This window comes from Ochotona princeps, chromosome 25 (genome assembly GCF_030435755.1).
Source record: "Ochotona princeps isolate mOchPri1 chromosome 25, mOchPri1.hap1, whole genome shotgun sequence".
Taxonomy (NCBI): Eukaryota; Metazoa; Chordata; class Mammalia; order Lagomorpha; family Ochotonidae; genus Ochotona; species Ochotona princeps.
The window spans coordinates 31,121,609-31,131,118 of NC_080856.1; the positions used below are offsets into that span (position 1 = coordinate 31,121,609).

The 9,510-nt window shown below is 43.4% G+C and overlaps 1 protein-coding gene across 1 annotated transcript; it reads right to left on the minus strand.

Annotated features, from left to right (window-relative positions):
* Positions 1-297: 297 nt before the first annotated feature.
* On the minus strand, positions 298-1,218 carry LOC101524221 (olfactory receptor 7A10-like). Its single transcript, XM_004599584.3, has one exon. It carries the CDS (start codon positions 1,123-1,125, stop codon positions 298-300), a length of 828 nt encoding a protein of 275 aa, XP_004599641.3. The 5' UTR covers positions 1,126-1,218.
* Positions 1,219-9,510: the final 8,292 nt, after the last annotated feature.

Sequence of the window (9,510 nt, forward strand, 5' to 3'; positions counted from 1 at the left end):
TCCTCAATGTCCCTTCCTTTTTTTTTCTACGATCATGTGATTTAAACTTTTTACACTTAGTCTTAATGATAAGTTAAAATAAGGAAAAGGTTTTGTCCTGCCACATAATACACAGTGCAATGCAATGGGTCATTCATTTCACTTGTACACAGAGGAATTAATCATTTAAAAAAGGACAGTGTGCAGACTAGACAAACTCTGCCTACTCCTCTGATGAATTCATTACCGTGTCTGATGGCGAGGCTTGAGACATGAAGTCACCGACACTGTTCAGTCCCAACACCATGGGTTCCACTATCATTTAGGGAGCAACAGTCTTTTCAGAGCCCTCTTCATGTCTGTGTTCCTCAGGCTGTAGATGAAGGGGTTCAGCATGGGGGTGACCACGGTGTACATCACCGAGGCTGCTGCAGTTGAGGCTGAACTTGGGGCAGCACTGGCACTGAGGTACACACCTAGTCCTGTGCCAAAAAATAGGGAGATGGTCAAGAGATGAGAGAGACAGGTGGAAAAGGCTTTATACTTGCCCTGAGCTGATGAGATGGCACAGATGGAGGAGGTGATCTTGAAGTAGGAGTAGAGGATCCCAGACAGGGGTCCTCCTCCCAGCAACACAGTTGTAAAATACATTATGAAGTCATTGAGAAAAGTATCAGAACAGGCCAGTTGGACCACCTGATTCAACTCACAGAAGAAGTGAGGGATTTCCACGTGTGTGCAGAAGCTCAGCCTCAGCACCAGTAAGTTCTGCAAAAGTGCATTTAGAACATCAATGATCCAGCACAACAAAGTGAGCTGCACACAGAGCCATGGGTTCATGATGACCATGTAGTGCAGGGGGTGACAGATGGCCACAAACCGGTCATAGGCCATCACAGTCAGGAGTAAAATTTCTAATCCTATGAAGAATGTAAAAAAGTACATCTGTGTGATGCATCCTGCATAGCTGATTGCTTGGCTCTGTGTCTGGATGTTTACCAGCATCTTGGGGATGGTGGTAGAAGTGAAACAAATGTCAGAGAAGGACAGGTTAGCAAGGAAGAAGTACATGGGCACGTGGAGGTGTGGGTCTGAGAATATGGCCAGGATGATGAGCAGATTCCCACATACAGTGACCAGGTACATGGAGAGGAACAGAGCAAAGATGAGAGGCTGCAGGGCTGGGTCCTCTGAGAATCCCAGGAGAAGGAATTCTGATAGCTGAGTTTGGTTTTCCAGTTTTATCTGTTGCAAGTCACAATCACTAAGAGGAATTAGTAGTTGAACCTGAATCATGTGCATACAAAAGAAGATGTAACCAACAAAGCAGAAGTCCAAAATTTGTGTTTCCCATTCAGCATTGAGCTGTCACATTTCAAGATGTCTCAGTTCCCATTTGGACCAAGTATTATTTGCACTACTGCAACTTTCCTAAAGCATCAATGCTGTCACATTTAATGAAGTGCTCTTTGACAACATGAGAAATTTCTGTTCATCAGTAGTTACAAACTCACCATTGATCTTTCAATTAAAGGCATGAACAAGAAAGCAGGTGAAAAGGGTGTGTATAATGTGTACTCCCACGTATCATAAGAGATAATGGGATTTAATTCTGCTTACGAAAGTTAAAGTGATCCTCACTCAAATGGTGTAACTGAAGGCAGAATTGGTATGACTTTGAATCAGTTATGCCCTCATATAAAACAAAGAGAAATCACAAAACATCTCAAATGATAAGAATAGCTCAATGTGAACAGGTTGGAAACTGACTTATTATATGAAACTGACTTATTAAAATTCAATTTATAGAATCAAATGTTTGCAGATTTAGTAACAGTGTGGTTGGAGCCCAGGGAGAGTTACTAATTTGGACAACAGAAAAATACAAGCTTTTCCAAGTCCTCTTAAATTTCACTAAGATGATTCATCAAAATCTCTTGGTAAATGCAATCAAATGATACACTGATTTTTATACATACATTTTGAAAAATAGAGATTCAAATTTTGATGATGTCTCCTAAGTATGGGATAAGATATTTTTTGGGGTCAGACATTTTGGACCATGACTAACTTTCCTCTTAAATACACTTTTTTTTTTCACTGAAGAACAATATAAGTATATATCAAAGAATTCCATGGCAGAAAAAAGAAACTGTTCACAATGGCCAGTCATAGGTAAGAAGACAGTACAGAGAAAAACAAAAGTGTCTCACTTGACAGCACACCAAGAAAAAAATAAAACTCTCATTTACCTTCACAGCACACCAGGAAAATTTTGAAATTGCAAGAGAAAATGCAAGCGGCTGTAAATGCAAGCTTATATCCAACTCACAGATAATGCAATAATTGTCAAGCAGATGTCTTTGATAGAGCACTTCTTCCTGCATCATTAAGTTAACATTGAGTCATGTAACAATACAGTGAGAGAACACCCTGAGCCATGGGTGTTCCAGCAGCTGCTGCTATCAGAATTTCCATGCAGACATTTCCCCTCAACTCATTTTTTTTCCTGTTAATATGGGGACATCAGTTGCATCAACTCTTCCCTGCCTGAGTGAGCACCATAGTGACTCAGTCTGCGGAGCTAGTTTCAGGGACAGGAGTGGTCATTTTCTCTTCACTAATTAGATTTGAGTGGTGTATAACCACGCTCCTTTGCACTGGAAAGTGATATGACCTCACTGAATCACATGTCCTTTCATACTGAAAATTTTCTGTATTCCCTGCAGATTTCCAAATGCTGCAATGTTGGCTATATGTACTCGAGGGAACTTACATCACTCATTGTCCATTAGAACTGATCTTTTCTTACCCTCATTTCTTCATCAGCAATGACCGTTGTCCTAGGAGAGTCAATGTTTTCCTGCCCTTGATAATCACGAAAAAATGCAGTCATTAGTTAAGTATACAAATCAACTACTCCAGACCTGTGTATTGTGTTAGCTTGGTTAGCTCAACTGTTGGCTGACTCCACAGAAAGCTGTCTGTGTCCACAGCCTGGGACCCCTCCTACAGTGTCTGCCAGGCTCACCTGCATGGGAACTGTGGGAAGAAGGTGGCTGTACAGATGCCCAAATTCCTGACTTGACTAATGGTGGATGCTGCAGGCTGAAACTCTGTCCCCGGCACAGCAGAGGGAAGGAGGGAAGTTCTGGTCCCTGAGCCAGACTCAGGACCCCAAATGCAACAAGCAGGCTGCTTCTAGCCCAAGGTTGCACAGTCTGAGAGAACATAGCAGAGGAGCTACGTTCAGCTCCTGGCACCTGCTCATTAGGCAGCCCCCTGACCTCTAAGCACCTGCTGGTCCCCAGGGAAACTGGCCATGATAGAAAACTGTTTTCTTGCAAGTGTTTCCCAAGAGACCATGATGGACTCAGGTGAATCCTCTCTCTCTTTCTCCTGCTCTGAGGCAATCACAAATAGCTGCCATTGAGTTCCTCATGTTAAAATGTTTTGCTTAGTGAGACAAGCCGATTCCCCAAAGATAATTATCATGTGTCCTCCTAATAGTCATAGTAAATTCTGAATACAAAAATAATGTAGAAATGGAAAGCGCATCTTGAGATTTGATTGCTGTTTCTACTCCTGGGAGACTGATGTCTCCAATTTTTTGCTTGTTGAATATTATGGCTAGTGGTACACCTAGCCTGTGACTAATATGTGTAGTTAATGTTTTTTTTTAACCCAATATCAATTGTCATATTATATGCCCTATATAAATGAAAATACTTTCCTTAAAATATCTTAAAATAATTAATTTTAAAAGTGAAAAGTATATATTTGAAAATAAAATAAATCATGCTATTCCATTTGGCAACCTAAGAGTTGGCTGTAGTGTGGAAGTGCATCTCTGAACCATTCCATCAGATGCCCTAGCTTACTGAGAGTGTTAGCAGGAAGCAGACTTCCTGTGTGGGACTGTGGCTGCCTCGCTGGTCAAGCATGGCTGGGGATGACAGCGCCTGTCTGTGCCTGCTTTCTCATTAGTTGCTTGTGGCCTATTGTATCCCCTTACTCAGTTAATAGGTTTGATTGACAGAATCCGTTCCTGAAAAACATGTTTACTCCTTTGCTGTTATGGTGATTGTAGCCTCATTTCCTTGTTGGCTACCTTTAGAGGGGCTTTCTGTGGTTTCCTAGGTAACCTGCCTCATACATATATAACCTGTTGAGTTCAATAAAGTGTGCATTGCTTCATTGCCTTGCATTCCCTTGTATCCTGATCTTTCTCCATCCGGTCGCGGCACCTTGGGTCCTGACCTCCTCAGAGGATCATCGATAATTGATACCTTAACAGGGACCTGAATAGAAGCCCATTGGAGACCACGGGCGATGCTGAAAGACCTATTGAGGTAAGTTATTACAGTGCAATGGGATGAGCTAAGTCCACTCCATTTGCTATTCTTGTGCACTGTGTTCTTAAGTAAAATGGGGCGTGAGTTACCCAATGTCAAATAGATTGTTTTCTTAGGGTTGTTGTTGAGTTTAATACTTGGTTCCTGGAGGAGGGCTCTTTGGACTTGGAAACTTGGTTCAGAGTTTAGTGGAATGTGGAAAAGTCGTTGAGACAGGGAAAGAAGCTGCCTGTAGATTTTTAGACTGTTTGTCTTTGATCTGAGTGGCTGTCAGGGTGGTTTAGGATGATGGACCAGTGTTGTCTCCATCTAAAGTGAGAGAGAAAGCTGAGGACTCTACTCATGAGTATGATTTAGCTGAGGATGTCCGAGTGCACAACATGCTTCCATCATCACATCACTAGATGCAGATGGGTAGATGACAGAGTTTCTAGAGCCTGCAAAACTGAGGGGTGGGTTGGTCGGTTCGGTTGGATTTTTGTTTTTTGTTTTGTTTCATGGTGCAGCTAACAGATTCCTTAACTCATGCCACAGAGTAAATGGTGCTCCAGAGAGCAGCAGTGACCTTCCAGGCTGCCACCCAACACAGCATTGGTCACAAGTGGGCACACATGTCTTCCTGTGGGCACTCAGGGCAAGATGACTAGTGATGGCCGTGAGCAGGACCACAACCTTTCAAAGCTATGCTTCTTTTCCTGGCACTCATGAGCCCTATTCCTAGCCACATCTCCCACTAAGCCTGTAAGTCTGGGTGTAAGAGACCCTCTTGGGACCATGACATTGTCAACACTGCTTTGAGGCATCTCAGGGCAGACAACCACCCCAGGCCACACCAGCTCCCACAGCCAATGACTCTGCAGATCAGAGGTTTTGTATATATTGTTTTGTGAAACTTTAAAAGTAATCATGTGAATATTCTTTTTTTTTTTTTATTTCAGAGGCAGAGAGAGAGGCTCACAATGGATGAGTTTAGGCCTGAGCCAGGAGCCTGGATTTAGCACTGTTCTCCCACAGGCGTGGCAAAAACAGCTACTTGAGCCATCATGGCTGTCTGTGAAGGGGTTATGCATGGATATTTTTAAATCTTATTAAGTACAGGGTCTTCTAAAAGTTTTTGCAAAATACCATCGCCTCCAAGTGTCTCACCTTCCAGGAGTCTCATGGGATGAATTACAACAAGAACAGGTTCATGATAACATATTGTCCTACCAGGAGTAGGAAGAATTCTCAGAACCCCAATAAAGAAACAGGTATTTTCACAAACTTTCTATCCCAGCACTGAGGAGAGAAAGGTTGCATCAAGTGAGTTGAACAAATGGATGGGGATGTTCTTGTGAATTTTTAAAATTTCTTAAATTTCTACAGATAGGAAGAAAACAGGTTTCAGGATTCTCAAATAAAATTTGAAGAAATTAGTCCTATTTCCCTGCCTCAATATCCCCTTTCTTCCTTTTCTTCTGCAACTTAATGTAGTAATTTAGTTTAAATATTTTAGTCATAGTCTTAATGTCAAGTAAAAATCAGAATGACTACTGCTGTGCAGGAGTATTGACAAGGGTTAATACAATAATCAACTCACAAGATGCCAGTTCCATTTTTACAAATCTTGTTATGTGCATGTTATATATGAACTATCATATATAAGAAAAAGCATAAAATATGTATCTTTTATGTTCTGGTTGGAATAAAACAACAAAACCTTTTACTATGGTGTTTCTTAAATGTATGTTATCTAAAAAATAAACTCCTAAGCTAAAAAGGAGAATGTTGAATACACACAAAAGATGTTATTTGATAAGAAATGTGGATATTCCAATTGCACACTCTGAACTTTATGCACTTAAAAGAATATGCACAAGATTATGCTAATAAAGATTCTCATCAACAGAGCATGTCGTACACACATACAATTGAATAACACAGCCATCAAAAGAATGAAATCTTATCTTTCTGCATTGAATTTGGTGCAACTGGATATCAGTTTGCATACCAAAAAAGGCCATTCCAAAAACAAATATAAGTGGTAGTTCAATAGAATTTAAACATATATAAATTAATTGTTAAAATGTATAGGCACTCAAAAAATACACATGGAATTAAGTCATATAGCACATGAAGTGTACACATTGACTCCCATTTTTCCATGAAATTTCAGAGACAAAAGACAGAGAGGAAGATCTTATGTCCAATGGTTCTCTCCCCAAGCAGCCACAATGGCTGGAACTGAGCCAATCCAAAGCCAGGTGCCAGGAACCTCTTCGGGGTCTCCCACAGGGGTGCAGGGTCCCAAAGCTTTAGACCATGCCTGACTTCTCAGACCACAGGCAGGGAGCCAGATGGGAAGCAGGGTTTAGCACCGGTGCCCATATGGGATCCTGGCGTGTTCAAGGCGAGGACTTTAACTGCCTACACTATCGTGGCTTGCCCATTTCCATGAAATCTTTGAGTCCTTTGTGTTCACAATAAAGATTGGAAAAAGGAAAAATCATGAAGTGTTGGCCTACCAGAAAACACACATTGCAATGCAGTGGGTCATTTATTTGCAGTGTACCCAGAGGAATTAATAATAATAATAATAACAACAACAAGAACAACAACAATAGAAACAAGACAGTGAACAGACTAAGCGAGCTCTGCCTCCTCCTCTGATAAATGGATCACCATGTCTGATGGGGAGACTTGAGACATGAAGTCACTGACACAGCTCAGCCCCAACACTGTGGGTTCCACTATCATTTAGGGAACAGAAATCTTTTCAGAGCTGTGTTCCTCAGGCTGTAGATGAAGGGTTTTTGTGACAGGAACAGACAGTGATAAAGCAAACGAGGAGGGTTGTGACTCAGTGTACAGAAGTTGTTCCAGGGCCAGGGGGTTGTCATCCCCCCCCCCCATGATTAGTTTTGAATGGGGAACAACCAACCTCCTTTGCACTGGAAAACTGCTATTATGTCACTGCACCACATGTCCCTCCACACATAAAATTCTTTCTCTGCTCTGCCAGAGCTCCAAATGCTACAAAGTTGGCTCCATGTACTCTAGGCAGTTAAGCCTCTCATTATCTCTGAGAGATGGTCTTTTTTTCCCCTCATACTTTTTATTAGCAATGATCATTGCTCTAGGAGATCCAACATTTTCCTGCTCTTTGATAATCACTGACAAAGGCATTCATAGTTATGGACACAAGTCAACAACCCAGAACTGTCTGGTGTGTTAGCTCAGCTCCTGGCTGACTCCTGAGAAGGCACTCTGTGTCCATAGCCTGGGACCACTCCTGTGGTGTCTGCTAGATTCACCTGCATGGGAACAGTGGATGCTGGATGCTGGAGACTGAAACTTCTTTTGAGACACAGCAAAGGGAAAAAGGGAAGCACTGATCCCTGAGGAAATACTCGGGAAGCAAATGCCAAAACCTGACTGCTTCTAGCCCAAGGTTGCACAGTCTGAGGGAACACAACAGAGGAGCTACTTATAGCTCCTGGCACCTGCTCATTAGGCGGCTTCCTGATCCCTAAGCACCTGCTGGCCCCTGGGACTCCGGTCAGGACAGAAAGCAGGTGTTTCCCAAGAGGTCATGATGGACCCATGGAATCCTTTTTCTGTTTCTGCTGCTCTGGTCCAATTGCAAATAGCTGCCATTTATTTCCTCACCTTAAAATATTTTTCTTTGTGAAACAAGCCAGTTCCCTAGACAATTATCATGGTTTTCCCCTAATATTTCATAGTTAAAGTTTAGTACAAAAATAGTGTAAAAATGTAAAAGGAATCTTGTGATTTGATTGTTGTTTCTACTCCTGGGAGACTGTGATTTCTCTAATTTTTTACTTGTTGAATATGATGGTTAGTTGTATCCTAAGCCTGTGGCTACTGGTAATTGTGGGGAGTAGGGTGCTGAAGCTGCTCTGGGATTGAAAGCGGCTGTTGCAAGATGGTGGCTGGCCCAGGGCCAGGATGCTGGGTTGGTCTCACCAGCAGGTAAACAGGAAGTCACAGGGATAGGCTGATGCTCTCGCTTTGATTACTGGCCTATCAGGTAGCGCCAAGTGGACCCTTGGGGAGAAGTGATTGGTGAAGGACTATATAAAAGTAGCCAGTATAAGCTAGGCAAGGATGACGAAAGACAGGGGACAAGGAATGGACAGACAGACTGATGGACTGGTGGATGACAGGGGGTGACCACAGATGGACGGACTGGGATGGAGGGACAGAAGACAGGATGAGGGAGAAGGAAAATGGGTGGGAGGAAGGGTGCCAGAGAGAAAGTAGACAAAGAGGGATACAGAGAGAAGCAGTAAATAATCGAGAAATGGAGGAGTGAGGAAGATGGCCGACCATAGAGAGCTGGTGTAGGGCAGTGTGGGGACAGAGGGGAACTGATCCAGCAGAGAAACAAACCAGGAGACACAGAATTGAGGGGATAGGTGTAGGAAGGTCACTGGAGTTCGCTGAAGTAAGAAGATCTACACAGCGTGGAGAGACAACCATAAAAAGGAAAAAAGAGGGGACAGCACGCCGTGAGACTTTAGGTGAGTCGCGATCCCAGCCAGGGGGAAGGTGACGGAATCTCAGCCATTCCTGGGAGGACAAAGGCGGTTGGTAGGACAGGCGTCCACACCCACAGGGGCACAGACCACTGGAGTGCAGGAGACCCTAAAGGAGGCTACTGGATTGAACAAAGGGGGAATCATCCCAAGAAGATAAGCAGGGGGGTTGCCCAGAAACTTGCCTCCCAGCAGGTCAGCAACTTTGAGAGAGTGCAGAGGAGACTGGAGCTGCGCTCTGAGTCCGGATTACAGTAATCCCCAACTCGGCTCCGAAAGGTTGACTAACTGCAAAAGTTTCCAGTGGAAACTGCTGCTGGACTCAGCCTGAGCATTAGGAGTGTGGCAACACTCGGCATAGCCTCCCTGAACAGAGGTGCAGGCTGGTGGGAGCACAGCTACATGACTCCCATGGCTCTGCTCCCAATGGCAGAACACCTTTGAGAAAGTGCAAAAAAAAAAAAAAAAAAAAGAGAGAGAAAGAACAGCCTTGTAAAGGGGGCAGGGCAGGACTGTGAACTTGAATAGATGCCCTGCTGTGCTCAGCTCAGCAGAAGACCCTGAAGCAAAGCCGGTTCTGCAGGACTGCAGGGCAAGTTCTCCCAGCGGACCTGTGGCCTGAGGTGGCGCCGAGGCCC